This window comes from Oryza glaberrima, chromosome 6 (genome assembly GCF_000147395.1).
Source record: "Oryza glaberrima chromosome 6, OglaRS2, whole genome shotgun sequence".
In the NCBI taxonomy this organism is placed as follows: domain Eukaryota; kingdom Viridiplantae; phylum Streptophyta; class Magnoliopsida; order Poales; family Poaceae; genus Oryza; species Oryza glaberrima.
In genome coordinates this window covers 11,424,536-11,446,187 of record NC_068331.1, presented here as the reverse complement: position 1 = coordinate 11,446,187, position 21,652 = coordinate 11,424,536, and the positions used below count along the sequence as shown (strand labels likewise).

The 21,652-nt window shown below is 39.5% G+C and overlaps 1 protein-coding gene and 1 pseudogene across 1 annotated transcript; one reads left to right on the top strand and one right to left on the bottom strand.

Annotated features, from left to right (window-relative positions):
- Positions 1-2,063, bottom strand: LOC127777695 (probable mediator of RNA polymerase II transcription subunit 26b; annotated as a pseudogene).
- A 5,626-nt stretch (positions 2,064-7,689) lies between these two features.
- On the top strand, positions 7,690-11,882 carry LOC127777710 (anthranilate O-methyltransferase 3-like). Its single transcript, XM_052304323.1, has 4 exons — positions 7,690-7,777; positions 10,097-10,492; positions 10,610-10,876; positions 11,359-11,882. The coding sequence occupies exons 1-4, from the start codon at positions 7,703-7,705 to the stop codon at positions 11,698-11,700; spliced, it is 1,080 nt and encodes a 359-aa protein (XP_052160283.1). The 5' UTR covers positions 7,690-7,702; the 3' UTR covers positions 11,701-11,882.
- Positions 11,883-21,652: the final 9,770 nt, after the last annotated feature.

Below are 21,652 nucleotides of genomic sequence, written 5' to 3'. Positions count from 1 at the left end.
CACAAGAATGTGTAAGATTAAAGTTCTTAAAAAAGAAAATATAAGGAAACAAGTCATGGCGATTAAATTGAATCTACCACAGCTCATCGGTGACTGGAGGTCAACCCAAAAATAAAAAAATAAAAACAAAATGCCACCATTGAACTCAGCATATCCGTCTAAACAGATAGTACATCACTAGTCTACAGCCACATCATTGTTGATATCCTGCACTGAAACAATTCCATTCCATGTTCAGACTATCTAGATAGTTGTGTAGCTATCCTTTCGAAAGATCAATACTGTTAGTTGTTTGGACTTACCAACCTCAAACATACTGTTTGGACTTACCAACCTCAAACATACTGTAACTTTGGTAGCTTGTTATTTCATTAGGATGTAAGGGCAACAACCAATTCTTTGGTTGTTGTCAACCACTCAATCTATAATTTCACATATAATCTAGTACATTTACATTTCAGTAAGACGTATGTATGAAACATGACTATGTTTACACAGAAAATGCTTCATACTTGTATGTCCGAAAAGAAGAAATAAATAGATGGAAATGGTTGACAGAGCACGATAACACAACTGGAAACTGATGGAACATGAAAGGTCAGCTAAAGACTGCATTCAAAACTGATGGAAAATGGAAGGTCAGCTAAAGATAATATTTGCATCAATGCAAGAGTCCATTTTAGCTTCACTCATGCAGGAACGCAAGCAAGAAGTTATGACCCAATCGAAGATTGCTCTCTATAATAATAACAATTCAATTAGTGCATGTACGGCTGCTCCAAGCCGGAGGGATGCATGGACTGAGGAGTATGATCTGTAGATCATATCATTGCAGAATGCTTAATTCTCTACTAAATCATGATACAGAGGTTGAAACTTGAAACGATTAAGTTTTCTTGCTTGCTTCCTACCTACAATGGCGTCTCAGCTGCTCATCCACTCATCGAGTATGCGCTTCCAACCTCTGCGGTTCACAACAAACATGTCAAGGAATGCAACTGGCTAAGAAAACAAATTTGATTTGAATATAAACAATCCAAGAGTAGATGGAACACATGGCCATACTCGATGAGCAATTGAACAAGGTGACGAATCTGCTTGGAGTTGTGCTTCCGGTAGCTGCTCACCGCTTTCCCAATCTCAGTAACCTGCAAGACGAATCAGCATGAACACCTAGTCAACACATGAGCTGGTTTGGCATGGACGAATCGATCAATGGATGCGGCAGCGGTCGCCTCACCGTCAAGGTGTCCACCGTGAGCTCCAGCTGCTGCAGACTCCGGAGCAGCTCGAGCAACGTCGCCTCTGACTGCAACAACATGGCGGAACAGATTCAGTAGGCGGCGGAGGTAGAGGCGGCGTGGAGGAGGGAGAAAGAGAGGAGGATGACCTTTTCTTGGTCGTTGAGGAGGACGGCCTTGATGCGCTCGGTCTCGGCGGCGACGGGGTCCTCATGGCAAGGGACGCCGCCGTCGTCGGCGATGACATTGGCGCGGTCGGAGCTACAGATGCTAGGGACGCTAGCGGCGCCCTCGGGGTGGAGCAGCTGCGGCGGCGGTGCCTCGGTGGCGGTGCCCCCCGTGGGAGGCACCGCCGACGGTACGCCGTGTAGAGGCGCTGGGCGATGGCGTCCCGCCTCGACCTGAGCGCGGCGGGGTGGTCGGACGCCGCGACGGCGATGGCGTCGAAGATGTTGTCCCCGGCGCCCCGGAAGAAGACGAGCCAGTAATCCATCGCCGGCCAATCGGCGACGACAATGGGGGGAGAATCATAGAAGACACGTCTCGCCGGAGAAGGGGGGGAGCTCTTACCTCGATGTCGGCGTGGAGACGCGGCGAGTCGGGCGGCGGCGACGAATTGGAAGGTCGCTAGGGTCTGTGCTCCTTCGCCGAGGAGGCGGCAGGGCGGTGGAGGTGGAGCTCGGGATGCAGGGGAGGGGGAGCGGCACACCGGAAGGGGACGGCGGCGAGGAAAGCGGCGCCGGAGAAGGGAGAGAGAAAGGGGATCGGGGAGAGAGGGGATCGAGGAGGCGGCGTGGGGAGCGCACCGCCCACCGATTCCACGACCAGGAAAGGCCGTACATAGAGAATGAACGGCTAGATTTCGTACACGCGTGGAAAAGAACGGCTCTGATCAGCTGAACCTAACCTAATCCGAAATACCGAAAAGACGAGGGGTTTTCTGCAAAATTCGATGGAGTGGATTGGCTGAGCTCACGGCGAATCTAGCACGTTTAAGATATCTAATATTTTCATGCTTCCTGGTGCAGCTACGTCACTTCAAATAGGAGAACCGTTAGATCAATTTTCTACAGCACACATGTTTGATCCTTGAGTCGATGCACATGATCTCTTTCCCACTAGTGAGCCCAGCCCAATAACAAAATCAGCCCAAGAACGAGTCCTCCTCTGCAGTCGCTTGGCGTTCTCTCTCTTTCATAATGGCCGACTCTATACTACTGGCTTTTTCATCTTCTTGAGTCTGTTCATTTCTCACCTTATTTGTATATAGATCCTTCTGAAGTCTCAACAAAACACATGCCAATGCAGCATTGGGCGTTCCCGCGGCCTTATCGCAACTACACTGACCTTAAGTTTTATCCTTCTCTCTGTGATTATGCTTCCACTCTGACAGTCCGAGCTATTCTGAATCCATGAGGAAGAAAGATTTACTCTGTCCCTCACTATGTGGGTACTCTATCTATCTATCTATCATACGGAGAATTTGTATTTATGTTCTTTTTTATCCTCTTCAGTGTGTCGGTCTCTTGGATGTGCTATGCTTATCATTAAAAATATTTCACTCACGCATTTCGAATCCTCCCTATTGTTATTCTACAGATGAGGCCTAACAAATGACAGTAGCAGGTCTTAATTTATGGGCGCATTATCATTTTAATTAGTTCCAATCAAAGGTTGTTGTATTAAGAAACCCAGACTTCAACTGAAGATTTTTTTTTTTCGCCGGGGACTTCTACTGAAGATTCGCTGCTAAGCTGTTGTTGCAGAATGGTGCAACTGAAACGAAAAAGAAAGGAAGAAGAAAAAAAAGGGTGTTCCAAGTGGTTCATCTTTTAATCTTGCAGACACTTGCTGCCTAAGTTTTTTTGGTTGGTTTCCAATCGCCCAGTGCGTTTGTCTCCAGAATCACAGAAAACAGATTTCTAATTAAGTTCGTAAAAGCACTGGCTGCTTCCTATGAATATATAATCTCAAATTTGCCGCTTCAATTTCCTGTTTTTTGTGCTTAACACAGTTAATTCAAGTCTTCAGGTGTGGTTATCACAACATTTTACCTCGCATTAACATTTCTGTTGCACTGAAAATGCATTTTTTATTCTATTTGGGTTTCGAATCACTGTTGGGCAGAATAACAGCTGCTCGCTGTTGCTTTGGACATAGTAGACCTTTACATGGAAGATGGAACATACCTTCACACTTGTGCAGTATATATAGAGTTGTGTCACATGACACCAATAACCTCCATATTAGTTTAGGTACTCTTTTAATTTTTCAATGAGTGACACCACTAAATCTTGCTTTGTGACAGCAGCCTTTGATCCGATGCTATACTAGATTTTATTTATCTGATGCTAATATATAGATTGCTTATCTCCTTCCGTTGGGTCAGGAAACTATGTCACTGCTAATTAATAAAGCATTTGTAAACTATGACCACCCACTAATAAGATAAGTCGTCAACCCGACGTTGCACGGCTATTGTTACTGATATTTAGAAATATCAAAGAGAAAATTTTCTTGATTTTATCATTCTGATTTGATAGTCGTCATGAAAACGACTTATAACCAATCATTGGGGAAACCACCATTAAGAAATACTCCCACCGTCCCTAAATATTTGACGCCGTTGACTTTTTAAAACATGTTTGACCATTCGTCTTATAAAAAAGTTAAGTAATTATTAATTTTTTCCTATTATTTGATTCATTGTTAAATGTACTTTTATGTATATATATAGTTGTACATGTTTTATAAAAGTGTTTGAATAAGACGAACAGTCAAACATGTTTAAAAAAATCAACGACGTCAAATATTTAGAATGGAGGGAGTACACAAACAGTGTCTAAGAAAGGGAAGCCACCGTATGTGAAGCAACACAATAACCGACAAAGCTGAAGATGTGTCTTGTTCCCCACTGCACCTAGAAAACAAAAGGAATCAACTAATCCTACTATAGTATTTATTGCTACAGTGCCCTGGACAGTACACTGCGTGATCTGAGCTATCCGGTTTGCATCGAATGTGTGTACTGCTACTGCTTACTCCCTCCGTCTAAAAAAAGACAAACCCTGGATTTCTGTATTCAACTTTGACTGTCCACCTTATATAAAAATTTTTTATAATTCATATTTTCATTGTTGTTAGATGATAAAACATGATTAATATTTTATGCGTGACTTGTCTTTTTAATTTTTTTTCATAATTTTTTTAAATAAGACGGACGGTCAAATGTTGGTCACGGAAACTAGTGTTTGTCTTTTTTTGGGACGGAGGGAGTAAGTTGTAGTCACTATTGTGAGTTTGTGACTGCACCTAAACCAAATCCACTCTGCATGTTGCTTTTGTCGTCTTGCTTGGTAGTGTAAAAGATGACTTGATTGATGTCATATCATTTCCCAGTGTTATCATCCCATGGTAGACAATATGAACACCACGTCAGGATTTCACTATGATTCTAGCTAGAACCATCCGTTGAAACGAGTAATGTGGTTTTTTCGGACGCAACTGTCTGATCAGTTGATGCTCTCTTGTCCGATCTGAGCTTCATGTTCTTCCAAGTATGTAACCGTGAAACGTGCTTTATGATATACTACATCCATCCTAAAATAAGTGCAGCCATAGATATTCATGTTTAGCGCTTTGACCATCCGTCTTATTTGAAAAATTTATAAAAAATATTAAAAAATTAGTCACACATAAATTACTATTCATGTTTTATCATCTAATAACAATAAAAATACTAATCATAATTTTTTTTCAGATAAGACGAATGGTCAAACGTTGAATATGGACAGTGCTAAAACTGCACTTATTTTGGGACGGAGAGAGTAGTGTGCAATCCAGAGCTTGATAGTTTTCCTTCCAATGGTGCTAATCCCTCCAAGCATCCCATCATGGTGAGGTGGAGAAACTAGCTCTAACTAAACATATATGCCAATGCTGATAAAAAATAAAAGAAAATGTGAAAAACACATTTATATAAGGAAAAAGTCTATATAAACCCTAAAATTTAGATATGTATAGCACTCTAAACTTTTAAACTGGATATCCGATCCCTTAAAATTTACAACACCATTCATTCTACCGCATAAAGTAATTTTGAGGGTGGTTTTGCATATTAAAAGCTTAGGGCAACCACATCATGCTGAAAAGGTGACCTCAAACAATAAATATATTCTCGAGGTGCACCTTATATATTGTGCATACTAGCAATAGTTGAAAGTTTCTTGTGGGCCGCCACCTCAAACTTACTACTAACCATAGCAAATATAAAGGTCTCACCTAGTTGTATTATATTTTGAATTGGGCCCATGTTGTAGCATGCTAAGGATTATAATCATTATGCATTATACCACAACAATATCTAATTGTTTGTAGGTTACATCTTAAGGTGCACATGAGCACTAGACATTGGCGTTGCCCTTAAGTAAAAGAGGGTTTGAATATCTAATATAATATTCCCCTAGACACTCACGAGGATGCATCAGAAAAGGTGAGCATAGAAGGGGCAGCTGTGGAGCAAATACTAGATGGCATGCAGGATTGTTATTGATAGACACATTTGCTACTACAGTCCAAATCCTGTACGGGCAGCCATAAATGATATTTATATTCTTTCATCATCCGAACAGTCTGTCCGCATTGTTGTCTTCATTGTGGGTCTATGCGATTTGTTTTTTTCTCGTATCACACAAAAAATCTCATGGCCACAGAAGTACTATCTTCTTTCTTAAATAACTAATAATTAAGACCAAATCATTTGGTTTAAAATATTTATCACCACCATACTTTCTTTAGTAGAATTCTAATCTCGACCCTACTCTTCCATAGCTACACTTGTCGACCTAAATCAATCTTCAACCATACACGAAACTTCTACTAAAAACTTCTAGTTTGGATCCATTAATTCCTTAGCCCCCCACCCGCTCCACTTTACTCATTTTTTAACACCCTCTCCTAATAATTGCGACGGTTTTTTCATATTTTTTGTTGGCTTGTTCTATATATGTGTTTTGATCAATATGTCTACTAAAATATAATGATTTCTATGTTGCTTAGCAGAGATTAAGATTGAGAATAAAATACTTTAGTGCCCCTCAATAAATAAGGATGGATGGGTGTGGGAGGGTATGTGGGGTAAGATGGGAACATATTTTAATTAGTGGTGATTGATCGAATAAATAAATAGTATTATAAATAATTATATTTACAACAAGATATAAGTGATAGAAGATGCAGAGTGATTATTATTGAAGAACGGAGGGCGTAACATTAATTAACAAGTGCTAATAATTTAAATGAGGTAAACCTGTGGACCAACATCAGTCTTCATAAAATATGAGACTTGAATTTATTAAAAAAAAACTAACATTAGGTACAACGTTTTTGTAACAAAAAATTATGCTTACAAATGCATTTTGCATTTTTTGATGAATTATGTATTTTTTGTATGGAGATATCTTTAGATTCATACTTGTTTATATGGTGTTAATTTCATAGTAGTTGATAGTGTTGTAAAGAATAAATGGTCAAAGTTTTATGTTGAAAACTATGTCAAACTGTACCCAGATTAAAATGACTAGTTAATGGGACAAATAGAAGCATATGTATGGCGAATCCAAGTTGTTTAGTCTCAGTTTAATCATAGGTTCTCACAAAAGAGCGAATTTTACAAAACCAAAGCTATATTTTCTACATCAACTGTAAAATTACAGATTTACAATCAATTTTATTATCAAATTATGGACTTGAAAGTTCCAATACGATATACTCCCTCCGTACTCGTAAAGGAAGTCGTTTAGGACAATGTTTAAGTCAAACCTTGGGAATATAAATTATGAATAACTCTCAAGTTGTTGAGTTTAAAAATTTAAAAATATATGAATAGATTTGTCTTGAAAAATACTTTCATAAAAGTATGCATATAGCGCTTTTCAATAAATATTTTTTATAGAAATAAGAAGTAAAAGTTGTGTTTTGGAGACCGTGTCGCTGTTCTAAACGACTTTCTTTACGAGTACGGAGGGAGTACAACAATGCGAGCTGTCCAATAATTTAACAAAGTTTTCAGATAGTACTGCAAATTGATATGTACTTTTGTGATAATTTCAACACTAATTCTGTGGTTCAATCATATTGTGGCATAAGTTTATAGTTTGTTCATGGTTTCAATGATGTACCGGTACTTTTACAAAATTTACTCATAATAATTGCATGAAAATACTAGTTGTAGTTAGATAGATAATGATTGCACATTTTACAAATTTAAAAGGAATATATCTGAAGACAGTAAAAGTAATTAAATTATTTTATAGTTCAAACATCATCAGGTCAGCATCTGAACAATTAATTCCAGTCCAGATGATGACCATCAAGGGCATTTGCAAGCTAGCCTATAAATAGGTAACCAGTTGCCCAGCCTTCAAATCATAGCAAGCACATTCAGATATTGAAACTGTGCCATGGCCACAAAACAAATTCTCCATATGAATCCAGGGCAGGGCGAAACAAGCTATGCTCGCAACTCCACAATTCAGGTATATTTATGTACTCCGCAATAGGCTTCAGTTGATTTGCAAGGCTTAAATTTGTTGGCTGATTTCTGAGTTACTGATGTCTATGATGAGGAAATATTCCTTGAATTGTACTAGTTATTCCTGATATTCATGAAATGATCGAGTTTGATTGGTACATATGTAGTTGAAAAGAGATCCAAATCCATGATCCAAAAGAAATATGCCACAAAGTACTTAAAGCTTAATATGCAAGTGTACCACATCATTATCAGCTAGCAATTATTATCTAGAGTATTTTAAATCATATGCAAGTATGCCACATCATCACCCACTAACAATTATTATCTATAGTATTTTAAATATCATGCAAACATGACATATCATTTACAATTTTATTGTATTTTTAGAACTCAATATGCAAGCAATGTCAAATCATTATCTCCACATTATTTTCACATTATTTAAAGATATATGTCTACCATTTCTATGATGTATAACATGCATTAATCCACATATCCCACAGCAAAGTGCGGGGTATCAACTATAGTAAAATTAATGCTAAAGGCTTACTTGGAAGGCTTGTTCTTGGCCCAAAATGGCGATTAAATATGGGCCTGAAAGTTTTTCCATCTTAAATTCAAAAACACTGCTTGGATGTGCCACGTAACCACTAAATTTAGATCGATCTTAGGCCCATTCAGCAAAAATAAAGTGTGGCCTATGCGTCTCCTTCGTCTGTCTAATTATCGTGATTAGTGCTAAGCGCTACAATAATTTCTTAATAAAATAATAAAATAAATTGATTTGAATATTTTAAATCTGGATATGAATTTTCAAATTTGAAGTTGAAAGTTTTAAAAAGTTCAACTGAAAGTTTTGAATTTAATTTGAAAATTTTCAAAGTTTGGGTTGAGGTTTGAAAAGTTTTGAGTTCAAAGTTTCATATATCGAGTCAGTAGTTTTAAAATATGAGTTGAACATTTTAAATTGGAGTTGAAAGTTTTAAATTTTGAGTTGAAAATTTTGAAAATATGAATTGAAAGTTTTAAATATTTAGTTGAAAGTTTGAATTTGAAATATTCTAAAATACATATGAAGATTTTTAAAATTGAGTTATATCTATCAAAAATTTCAATCAATTTTAATTCACTCAATAGAATAAGAAAAAAAAGCATATTTGTTTGGCCCTATAGACCCATAGAAGTCGACAGAAAATGGAGCAAAGCACAAATGTGTGCCAAATAGGTTTCTCGCACTATTTTTTCCAAGAAAAGTCATGAGACAACTAGTGAAAGAATGCTTCAGTTCTTGAAAATAGTGAAACACAATCGGATCACCAGATGAAACAATTTGCTTTAACATATAAAACAAATTATTTAAATCCATGGCAACATCAACAAGATCCGAGTGAAATCGAAGACGAAAAAGAAACACCATAAAAACACCCCATTGAAACACTTTGATCTTACTAATCAAACATCCATATACATAGACTGAAACATCAAAAAATCACCCAAGAAAATACCAGCTAGATCCACTTGTTCCTTCTTTCCGATGGTTAGCCAGATCATTGGCGACAACACTGTGTCGGTTGCGGGGGGCCCTGTGCCACGCCGCGAGGGCAGCAGCGGCCGTGGCTAGGGATGTGGTTGCTGCTGCCGTCACCATAGCCACTTGCGGTCTCTGGCCAAGCGGGGAATGAGATTGCGGCTTTTGGAGTTACCTCATATAAGTTCTTATTGTGTAGTACAAATCATTTGTTACATGCTCATGTTCATGTTTTTATTGTAGACTATGTTCCATTATGAGTACTTAAGCATAAGAACTTCAGTACAAAGAAAATAATGACGGTGGTTAAAATTCTATAATGTCAATCAAGAACCCAATGTCAAGCAGCAAATTTACTTTTCTTTTTCTTTAAAAAAAACTGTTTGTAAATATGCATATATAATTTTTATGTATGTATAAATTATTGTAGGATTCTATCAGTTAGGCTCTTCATGGCACTTTTTTTTTCCTCTAAGGCTGTTGCTATAAACTTGTCAGCTATTTTTAATTTCATTATTCTATACCTAAGATTATTCTTAAAAACCAAAATTGCAAATTTTGGCTTTTCTGAGGAATATTGAAGAAGCCCACTATCTAGAATTTTCTGTAGTATGCCCGGGGGTACGGTGTTCCCCTCGCACGTGATAATGTGTAAATTAGCAGCATTGTGAAATGGAAAGCATCTCCACTTTGTACTATATAATTTGGTTCTGCTTCCAGCTTATTATTTTTCTATAGAACACACTCTTCAGTAAAACAAGCATAATATCTAAGAAAGAATTACACTTGCAGAAAACAGCGCAAGATAGGATGAAACCTCTCATAGAGGATGCCATCAAAGCCTTTTGCGGAGCAGCTCTCCCCAAGAGCATGGTAATCGCAGACTTGGGTTGCTCCTCCGGCCCCAACGCACTCACTCTCGTTTCAGCTATGGTCAACGCCATCCACCGTTATTGCATGGAACACAAGCAGCCACAACCAGAAATGTGCATTTTCTTGAACGATCTTCCATGCAATGACTTCAACACCGTTGCAAAAAGTTTGGGAGAATTCAAGCATGGCCAGGACAGTTCCTCCCATCACATCATTGTCACCAGCATGGTACCTGGGTCATTTTATGATAGGCTTTTCACATCGACCTCAGTGCATTTCTTCTGCTCCTCCATCAGCCTGCATTGGTTATCAGAGGTAGGCATGCAACTAGATTCAGTTAACTATATGTATGTGAACAGCATAAGAATCCCCCATATATGTTGCCATGGAATAATTGGTCAATATTCACCACTTGTGCCTTTTTACAAGCAGGCACCTGAAGAGCTTGTGAAGAGTAAAATCCCAATGTACGATAGTGACGATAAATTGAGGCTATTGAACCGTGAAATTGTTGACAATGCTTATGCTCGACAGTTCAGAAAGGATTTCACGCTGTTCTTGTCCTTGAGGGCTCAAGAACTAGTTCTTGGAGGTCAGCTGATTTTCTCATTGGTTGGCAGATGCTCAAGCAACCATGCGTCCAAGTCAACTCAAGTATGGAAGCTGCTAGCCGTAGCCTTGAACGACATGGCATCGAGAGTAAGTTAATGTTTTTTTATGAAAAACTTTCTGATATCACTAGAGTGTAATTGGTGTTTAATATTATATTGTAACTACACTATAATTACAATGTAACTTATGTATATACGGTATGTAACTGGAGCAAACAAGTGCATGGCCGGTTCGCTACCACATTAAGCATCTACATACGAGGTCTGGAGTTTGACTCCCCCCTGCAAACTTGCAAGATTCTTTCCCCTTCACCACACGAATCTCGATGCGATCCGACGGTTAAAAGTTTGAATGTTTTGGGACAGAAAATTAAACTGGCAAATATTTTTTGCCATGGCTCCTATCCAAGTTCTATACACGAAAAAAATGGTTAATATTCGTGCAATATCACAATTTCTATCTTTAAGTTTAGCTCATGGCATTTTATTGTAACAAGGAACTTCATGAATTAATTATTGGAATCAAGGTTTCTTTCCAGGTTTGCTGAGAATACTTTAACTTATTTGTAGGGTATGATAAGCAAAGAGAAGTTTGACACATTCCACATACCTATCTATGCACCTTTGGACAAGGAATTAGATTCGATCATTGAAGATGAGGGTTCATTTCGAATCAACAAGACGATGGTCTATGATGCTTTCCATGCCACAGATGGAATGTTGCCTAGTCCAAACATAATGGCTTCAATGACAAGAGCAGTGTTCGAGCCTGTAATAGTGCAGCATTTTGGATTTTCAGGTGAAACTATGGCTGATTTCTCTAGTGCAGTGGAGCGTCTCTCGAGTTCTAGTTTTTTGGAAGCTGAATTCCCATTAGTCTGCTTGTGTTTGTCGCTCACTAGAGCACGTTGATGGCCATCCTTGCATTTGTATTGAGTTTATCATAACACATTTGCATCGATATATTCTATAGTATGCCTTTGTATCAACTAGGGAATCACATCATAATTTTTAGTTGCAGGCATATAGTTAAGCCGACTACAGTACGACACCAATGATGTATCACTAATATTTTATATGCTTGGAGTGCTTACGATCACGGTGGAACCAACCAATATCCTCCAGTGAGCTAGCTGGGAATGGCATGTAATGTAAAAGCCTTTGTCATTGTACCCATGCTGATTACCTTGACTAACCATTCATGAGGTTCATGGAAAATATGGGTTCGATTCCCTTGCTGATATTGTTGAGCAGTCTATGGATAAGTGTGCAACCTATACTTAAGGAAAATAGTTCAAATATAGTCATGCCTGCAGTCTAGTGATGAGCTAGACCAATTTGAATTAGTTTTACTATAAAAACATGAAAACTTGGTGAATGAGGATGAAGGTTGTGTCTATAGTATAGCTCTCTTGGCATGATACTTGTTGTCATGTTTTTTTTTTTGACCAGGAAAACTGCTAGGGTTTTGCCCAGCAGTGTAATTTTATAAATAAAGAAAATATTTACAAGGTTACATAGATTACATGCGGGTCACACAGAGATTCTATAAGGTTTGTACCCAATTAAAAACAGTTTGCTTTAAAGGATCATTCATTCTGCACATATGCAGAAGAACTTCTTTGACGAAAAGAGATCTCCATGCCTGGAAAGAGGGTTGAATGTTCTGAAATATGAAGCCATTTCTTTGTTTCCAGATGTGCCAAGCTGCCAAAAAGAAAATTTCCAGGAAACCCTTCTGAGCAAATTTGATTCTTGCTAGGGAGATCATTTGGAAAAACTCCAAATTATTATTCCACTCAATTCCCAGGTATTGCCAACACCTGATGCTGAAAGGACATAAAAAGAAGAGGTGTAGCCTTGTCTCTCTGCAGTTCGCATTGCACAAAACACACGTGAGATCATCATCTTCTTTGGCACAATGTCTTCTATCCAGCATATCTCTTGTATTAAGTCTATCACAGAACATTATCCAGGCAAAGACTTTGATCTTCATGACACATTTTGTTTTCCATATCCAAATCATGGGTCTGGGGGGTTGCAATGCAGAATAATTTAGCTTATAGAATTTCTTAGCTGTGTACTTATCTGAGCCCCAGATAAAATTCCAAGCATCCCCCATCCCTGATTGTAAATTCAAACTGTCCAAAACCCCTTGAAGTTGCAAGAATTCCGAATAAGCCTCATCCGAGAGGGGTAGAGCAAAAGAATCTTCTAGGGGTCTTGAACACATGGCCTTGACTGAATCAGACTTATACATAGTCACAGCAAAGAGATTAGGGTAGCTGGTGCACTTAAAATCATCATTCCAGAAAAGGGCAGTTCTTCCTGTCCTGCACTTGTTGTCATGTTGTTATTCTTTTTTTTAAGGGATGTGCCTGTATCATCCCCAAGTTAAAAAATACACACATTTTAAAGAGTATGAAATGTCATGATTAAAAGTTACTTAACATCCTAAACATCTTTTAGGAAGGGCAATCTCATCCCTATAAGAACTTGGCCCATATCCATCCTGTTTTAAAGCTTTGCACTTGTATATTAATAGAGAAGGAGCAATAGAAAGGCCTAAAGATTTCTTTAGGCCTTTGTATTGCTGCTTCTCTATTAATATATGGGAAAGGAATAGCACGCCCGAAAGAGAAAGAACATATGGCATCCCTCTTTGTGTCGGCTGCTCCTACTTTCACCTAAGCTAGTGTTTCTACTATGGTGGTTGGGGTTATTGTGGTTTGTCAGAAGATTCTTGCATTGCGCTAGCACCACGTCTCCCAATTGACTATGATGATCAACATCTTCAGGGGTTTCTTTGTTTTCCCATATGTTTTCCCAGTGTTCCCATACATTACATGAGTCATGCATATGAAAGTCAAGGTTGGTCCATGGTTACATTGCTGCCCAAACTGTTTGGCGTTGAGCTTGCATTTTGCAGATAGGTGAATCACAAGGGCATACTTGTTGGTTTGGTCATCCTCTTCAATTCAATACAGTCTGCAAGTCATCCAAACCCAATCTTGGATCACTAGCCATACAAGGAATTTATATTTGGGTGGTGCTCAACACCTTCGTATGGTTTGGTTGCACGTCGCCCCCAGTTGTGCCTATGAATTGCAGTCAAGATTATGGCATGTCGATGGAAAGTTGATCGATCCAATGGCTCCCAATCAATCGACCTCGGGATAAAGGGTGACTGGAGTGACGGGATGAAGAGAAAAACAACACGATCGAACTGAGTCTGGATCGCCATCAATAGGGACAAAGGGCAACTGTAGTAGCTATTGTTGTTGATGAAGCTAAGTCTCACGTGTCATGTTCCCTTCACATCTGTTCTCTCATCAAGAAGGTAGAATCTGTGCTGATAGCATGAGATATGTATGGTAGTAACATGGGCATTAAAATATGCCGATGGTAAAACAAAGAAAACATAAAACGAGATAACTTGATCAAGCAAATGAACTCGAGCAAGTGAAGGGTGATGCATCGTTTGACGAGCAAGATGATGTAATGCCTGCTGATTGGACAAATGAGGACTTTTAGGCCTTGTTATCTCTGAGGGGCATCATGTAACTTGAGAATACAAGGAGAACAAGGTAATTTAGGGTGCTAGGTATGCTCATTCGGAGGATCTGAAGGAGGCGGTGAAGCATTGTGCAGTCTCATTGTAGAGAGAGTTTAGGGTGGCCAAGTCAACCAAATCTGTGTACAAAGCAAGGTGTGTGAATGAAGAGTGTCAGTGGCATGTTCATGCATATAAGGGTAAATGGAATGACTATTGAAAAGTAAGCATTGTGACCGAGCATAAATGCCACTTACAAGGGGTGGAGAAGTACCACCGCAACATCACTTCAGCTTTTATTGCAACTAAGATGTATAGCAGCATTGTCCGCAACATTGGGTTTGAACCAAGATTAATTATTAGCCACAATGAAGACAAATTCATATGCACCATAAGCTATGCCAAAGCATGGATGGAGAAACGGAAGATTATCGAGATGATGTATGGCACCTTTGAAGCATCTTATGATAATTTGCTTCGCCTGTTAGCCAGCAATTCTAAGAAGATAGTAATACTTACTTCGACATTCATACATTCCCATCATCTGATGAGCCTAACAAGAGAATGCTGCACAGAGCTTTTTTCGCATTGAGTGCTTGCATGAACGTATTTTGTGGATTGATGTCCTATATTGTGCATCGATGGTACATTTTTGACCGGTATATATAGGGGTCAGGTATTGACAGCAATTGGAGCTTTTGGGAACAATCAAGTTTTACTTATGACTTTTGCATTTGTTGAGAGTGAGAGCATTGAAAGCTAGTACTGGTTTATCAAGAAAGTGTGCACCAAAGTCATGCATAAGAGGCCAGATGTTTGCATTATACATGATCGTCATGCAAGCATACTACGGGCAATTGACTACTTGCAAAAAGATTGGGATAAGAAGGGACTTCTGGCTAGGTGGCCTAATGTTCAGAGTAGATGGTGCATGCGTCACATGTGTGCTAATTTCTACAGGCAATTCAAGAACAAGCACCTGATGAATCATTTTAAGAGGCTTTGTGCACAAAATCAATAGTAGAAATTCAACGAGTTGTGGAAAAGGTCGGATGAGTTGAAAACCAAGCAAATGGACGAGCAATCTCGCTGGCCACTGGTTGAAGGTGACAAGCCTCCAGTAGCTCTAGGTCCCACTACAGGAATTTTGGGCTTCTGTGACGATTACATTATGAGGATAACAGCTTGTTTCCTGTCACTGACTGCCCGCAGTGATGAAATGGTTGTCATCACAGAAGGTGGGTCACTAACCAACTTCTATGACCACCAGAGGACATCGTCATTGATACAGTGATGATAGTTCACAGTGACGAAATGGTTGTCATCACAGAAGGTGGGTCACTAACCAGCTTCTGTGACCACCAGAGGACATCGTCATTGATACAGTGACGATAGTTCTCCTGTCATTGATGAATGACAAGACAAATTCTTCATAACAAATTGAACTGAATAACGCCACGTGTACGATGACATGTGATGTTGCAGATGACAAGGCGGGTGATGTAGCAAATGACGTGGCAATTCACATTCGGCCCATATAGCATGGGCTTTTTTATTTTCAATTACAATTGGCCCAAATATTTTTTTTTGACCCAGCTACAAATTTGCTTTTACGTTTTTTTTTTCATTATAGCCCAACAGTACAATTCTAGCCCATATTATGGGCCAGCCCAATTAAAAAGCAATCATAGAATATAAATCACAGCCAGTTGCATAATTATATTATAATCACATTCCAGCCATAATTAATTTTCCAGCCAATACAAAAGCAAGTTCCAGAATACAGTTTCCATCATGTTCCATACAAAAGCACAAAACATGAATACAAAATGATCCATCCACCATCCAACTACACAAGTACCTGTGCCTTCAATCTTTCAAGCTCCTCCTGAAGTACTGCAGACTCTAGCTTCTTTACATCTAGTTCAACTTGTATCTCTTTCTCACATTGGTTGTCTTGGCAGCGAGCTGCTAAATTCCGACGTTGCGCAAAAATGTGTTCGACTTCCGCAGCACTTTGGAAACAGCTTCAATAGAAGTCTTAGCTGGCTGCCCATCTTCTACTGATGGTGAAGTGAGGACTTCCCGGGCATGCATATCCTCCTAGCAATCAAAGCAAGGTTTCAGTTTTGCATTATTATATAAATAAAGGTTCATTGCATAAGGTACTTAATAAAAGAAGGAAAGAAGAAGTAATAGTTTAGTACTTACTATAGCTTTCTTCACAGGTTCACTAAAACATTTAGTTTTGCTGCAATGCAACTCCTTAGAGAGATAAATTGCAGTGGGCTCACTGTCAATTGCAGTGCCCATGGTCTTCCCCCTTGGCTCCACTTGTCTACTGCCAGTGAGGGTGCCTAACATAAAACATTTATAGGTGTCAATAAAAAGATCCTGCACTTGATATGAATGAAGCATAGCACATATAAGGACAAAAGAACAAGAATCCAAGTTACTTGCCTTGTTCAGTAGTGCTCAATTCCATTGGCTCCAGTTCTATACTTAAAGTGCGGTTGCTCAATCCCATTGCCGCCGCCCAATATGGCCGCCCAGGGCAAAGGCCCCGTCTGTGGCGCGAGAAGGAAGGGTTGAGGATGATGGCCGGCTGCGGCACGCCCTGGTTAGGGCTCCATCCGCCGATGCTCACCAGCGCCACCTGATCTTGCAGTCCCGAGGCCCTCATTCCTGTAGTTACATTCTGCAACACAGATGAAGAAAGGATCAGAAGAAAGGATCACAACATTGCATTAGAGTTGCAGAAGCTTCTGACTAGTAACCGGTTTTGCTAGGCAAATCTGTTAGTTGAGTAGGGTTTTAAGGAACATGATTTTAAGGAACATGTACTCTTTGAGCAAGTTTATAGCCAATTTAGTAAAAATCTCACATCTTATTTACATTCTTAAAGGGATATTTCTGTGATAGACATTATATTGGATTACAGAAGGAGTCAGAGAGATGCTAGCCATGACCTTTCTTCTCAGGAGGTGATGCTTCCCTTTTACCAGTGACATTTTCAGCTTTATGAACTACAGACTGAGGTGGAGATGCAGCAGTAGCTTCCCTTCCTACTTCTTCTACTGACTACACTAAAGGATCCAAGCTAGAAAAAATTTCTTCCTTGGAGATATCATGATCTATATACTTGGATTAATTAAACTGAGTTCAGATTAATGCTACCGCACCTAATATTAACAAAAAAAAGCTAGAAAAAAATTTCTTCCTTGGAGATATCATGATCTATATACTTGGATTAAACTGAGTTCAGATTAATGCTACCACACCTAACATTAACAAAAAAAAGGTGTTTGTTTTCAAGAAGAATGCATGTGGTAAGTTTGGTACATAGTAGAGATCAAAGCAGTAAACAACAGCTCTGATCGGTTGGGCAGGCATAAACATCTTCATAACTATAATTAGTTAACCATGCATTTTTCTTGAAAGAACTTATCAGGAAGCCCATTGCAAAACAGAAAGCCCAAAAGAAGTGGTGCCATCAAATTCCACCCTTTGGTTCAGTTAGTTAATTTCCTTGGATGGATTGCTCACTTGTCCAAGCTATGAACCTCAAGTCAATTTGAGTTATGATCCTCAAGTCAATTTGAGTTGTGCGATGCCTCCAATTCACTCATGAATTATGATAAAAGTAATTAGGTCCACCTGTACCAGTAAAGCACCTGTTCTAGTGACTATACGATCAGAAGAACAAGCTAAGCAAACAAACCCAGTGTACTTAAACTTAACAGCGCATTCGAATTTAGCAGAAAACAAGGGTCAGATTTTTGTCATGGGTGTGCCCACATGTCATAGTATAGTTGAGTCAAATAAAAAACTTGTTCACAATAATATAATTAATCATTCCTAATTGCAGCGCTTCATTTTTACTCATTGCTAATTGAACCAGGAAGTAAAGACACAGGATCTCAATTCTCTGCATACAAATCACAAAAACATGCCTTGAACTGAACTGAGTTTACTCATTCTAGGTTTCAACTTTTCAATTAATCTCACTCTGCTAAGAGAAAAACCAAACCAGAGAGAGATCCTAGAAATACTCACTGAATATACCAGCCGTTAGCCGTGCACATGGACAGATGAGTGAACGACGCTTGGAGCTAGACCTTTGGTTGGCATTCCGGTGCAACCATTACTGGTCCAGTGCTCCTGGTTGCCGACTCGCTGGCCGCCGCGACGGCGTATAGCTCTTGTGCCGAGGCGCCGACGCGTCGCTCGCCCGTTGCCATGCACCGCTACCCTGCGCCGGCGCGCCCCCGCGGCCCCACGCCACCTGCCCGCCTCGCGATTGCAAGTCGCCGGCCACCGCTGGTCATCATCATCGTCGTCATCGTAGCTACCGTCGCAGCTGTCGCCGTCGTCGTCGTCGTTGTAGCCACCATCGCCGTCGTTGCCGCAGCCGCCGCCACCGTAGCCGCTCGCTCCCGCCTTCCTAAGCCCTCCGCTGCTGCTCTGGAGGGCGGAGGCGGGCGGATCCGCGTGCTGCCGGTGCTCCCGCTCACACCAGGCCGCTCCCGAGGACGGAGGCCGCTAGATTCATGCTTCACCGTCGCTCCCGAGGACGGGAGGCGGCGGATCCGCGCGCCACCGTCCTTCCCTGGGTGGGGGAGTGAGGCGGGGAAGGGCGAAGAGGTGGCTGGGGGAGGAGATGCAGACGGCGCAGTGGATGGAGGAGGAGAGTGAGTAGATGGTGGCGGCGGCTGAGTGGATCGATGGAGTTTGGCTAGGGTTTTGAGAACAGAGTATATGGATAAGAAGCAATCCTATGCGAATTTACCAAACTGTCCCTGGTGTGTTGAGGGTAGTTACGAAATTTTATGGACAAAATGGACATTTCACCTTAAACTTATGAGAACTTTAAATTTAATTTTAGGCTGATTTTTATGTTTCAAATGCAAAAATCATAAACAGCAAAATTGTAGAACTCATCGAGATCTACCAATGTTGTATTGGTCCTTTTTACAAGTAAGTTCATTTGAACAATTGAAATTTTGAATTTTCAAAATTTGACAACTTCGAACAAAAATTGGGGTTAATAAATGATTTCGAATGGAAAAAGTCACCAAAACCAAAGTTGTACAGATCGTTGAGATGCAAATTTTTATTTTGGTCATTTCTCCATCTGACTCTATTTGAACAATTTGAAATTTGAAATTCAAAGTTTGATAACTTCAAATAGAACTTTTTGTTATTGAACGACTTCAACTGAAAAAGTCATCAACAACAAAGTTGTATAACTCATCAAAATCTATAACTTTTATTTTTGTCATTTCTTTATCCGACAAAGTGATAGTAACATTGTTCACAAAATTTACATATCTCTTATATGGTTTTATAAAGTGTAAGAGAGATATCTAAATTTCGTGAAAAATGTTACTATCACTTTGTCGGATAAAAAAATGACCAAAATAAAAGTTATAGATATTGATGAGTTATACAACTTTGTTGTTGATGGCTTTTTCAGTTAAAATCATTCAGTATTTGAAAACGTTGTTTGAAGTTGTTATAATTTGAAATTCAAATTCAAATTATTGAAATAAAGTCATATAGAAAAATGACCAAAACAAAAGTTGTAGATCTTGATAAGTTATACAACTTTGTTGTTGACAAGTTTTTCATTTGAAATCATTTACTACGTGAAAAGTTATTTGAATTGAGAGGAGGGAGGTAAAATGGACTTGTCGGCAAAGGAGGAGAAAAAGGGCTGGGCCGGCAGCCCGAAAAGGGAAGAGAAGGGAGAGAGAGGCTGCGGGCTGAGGGAGGGAGAGAGTAATACTTGGGCCAAAAAAGGCCCAAAGACATAGAGAGGAATTTTAATTTGTTTTCTATTTATTTTAATAAGTTAAATGAACTTTGTGGTATTAAAATTTGTTATTGTGCTCCGAAGATTCATGGAAAATTTCAAAGAATAATTTAGACCAATTTATAGCCATTTTAGCCATGATAAAATGAAACGCCATAATTTTGATTTTTTTTTCATTCATAAAATGAGAGTAGAGATGACTTCAATCCTAAATCCTAAAATAAGAGACTAGAAATGCTGTAGACAAGAAGAGTCCACCTAGGACAAACAATTTGTGGTCTAGTAGCAATGTAGTATAACAATATTTTTTTTGTTTCTAAAAATATAATAGTTCTATATTTTATGACGATCCACTATTGTCATCGTGCTATCATCATAGAGCCCATGCAGAGTATAGTGTGACGATGATTATAACAGATACAGGGTTTGGTCATAAACAGTTATCATCCTGTGAACAGTCGTCATAAACAGCCTCTGTTTATGACAGATATGTGTTCTGTCATCAGGTAATCGTCACAAAAGCCCAGATTTGTTGTAGTGTCCACTGCATGACAATTCACCTAGTATGAGACGGAGGTCGGCATCATCGATTCGGAATTTCTCGCATTGAATTGAGAATGAGCCAAAGGAGTAGTGGGTCCTCTTGTACAACACCGATGGTTCTCGATATGACATAATGACAACTAATCTGGCTGAGGTTTACAACTGGGTAATGCGAGGAGTGCGAGGAATGCCATTGGTTGGTATTGTTGAATTTATCCTTCATGGCACATAGGCCTACCTCAAGGACCTATACAAGAAAATTGATACCTCAATGGTACACAACAATATATCTTATGGGACTGGAGTTACTAAGGACATGGTACATAAAATAGTTAAGGGCAAAAGGGCATAGATTTGTCAATATGAAGTAATTTGTGTTGATAGGAGCAGGCGTGGTATCTACCGTAGGCAAGCTATGCAGAAATGTGTCCTAAAGTAGGATGGCAGATGCAGTTGCAACTGTACGAAGCCTAAGCTTTGGCACCTGCCTTGCTCTCATGTACTTGCTACAGCCGGTGATTGTGGTATACTTCCCGATGTCTACGTGTCACATTATTTCTGGAAAGAAACAATCTTTCATACATAAAGTGAAGAGATATATGTGTTCGGGATCTTAGGATCTTACACAACTCTAAGTCCCCACGTTATTTGCATTCAAGATCCAACTTAGTTAAGGGTTTAAAAAGGCAGGCGTAAGACAAGATGCATCAGAAATAACATGTATATGTCCGAAACAGGAGATAGGAGTATATGACTTACTAGAAATGACCAAAGGATGCAGTAGGTCCTAGCGGCGCTGTTGTTGGTCCATCTGGAACGACAACAGATGGAAGTCAACCACAGGAGGAAGGAATAACTAGGCGAGCACGTCCTAGGCGTCCCTGTGCAGCTGGCGATGTGATGGTGTAGTATTGTTAGTGAACCATGAACTAGTCCGGTATTGTATTGTGTAT

Bases quoted from the DNA above. Each gene is read 5' to 3' on its own strand.
- LOC127777710 (XM_052304323.1), top strand. From the start codon at position 7,703: ATGGCCACAAAACAAATTCTCCATATGAATCCAGGGCAGGGCGAAACA. The intron at 7,778-10,096 runs GTATATTTATGT...TTACACTTGCAG, and splicing joins CTCGCAACTCCACAATTCAG to AAAACAGCGCAAGATAGGAT. The intron at 10,877-11,358 runs GTAAGTTAATGT...ACTTATTTGTAG, and splicing joins TGAACGACATGGCATCGAGA to GGTATGATAAGCAAAGAGAA.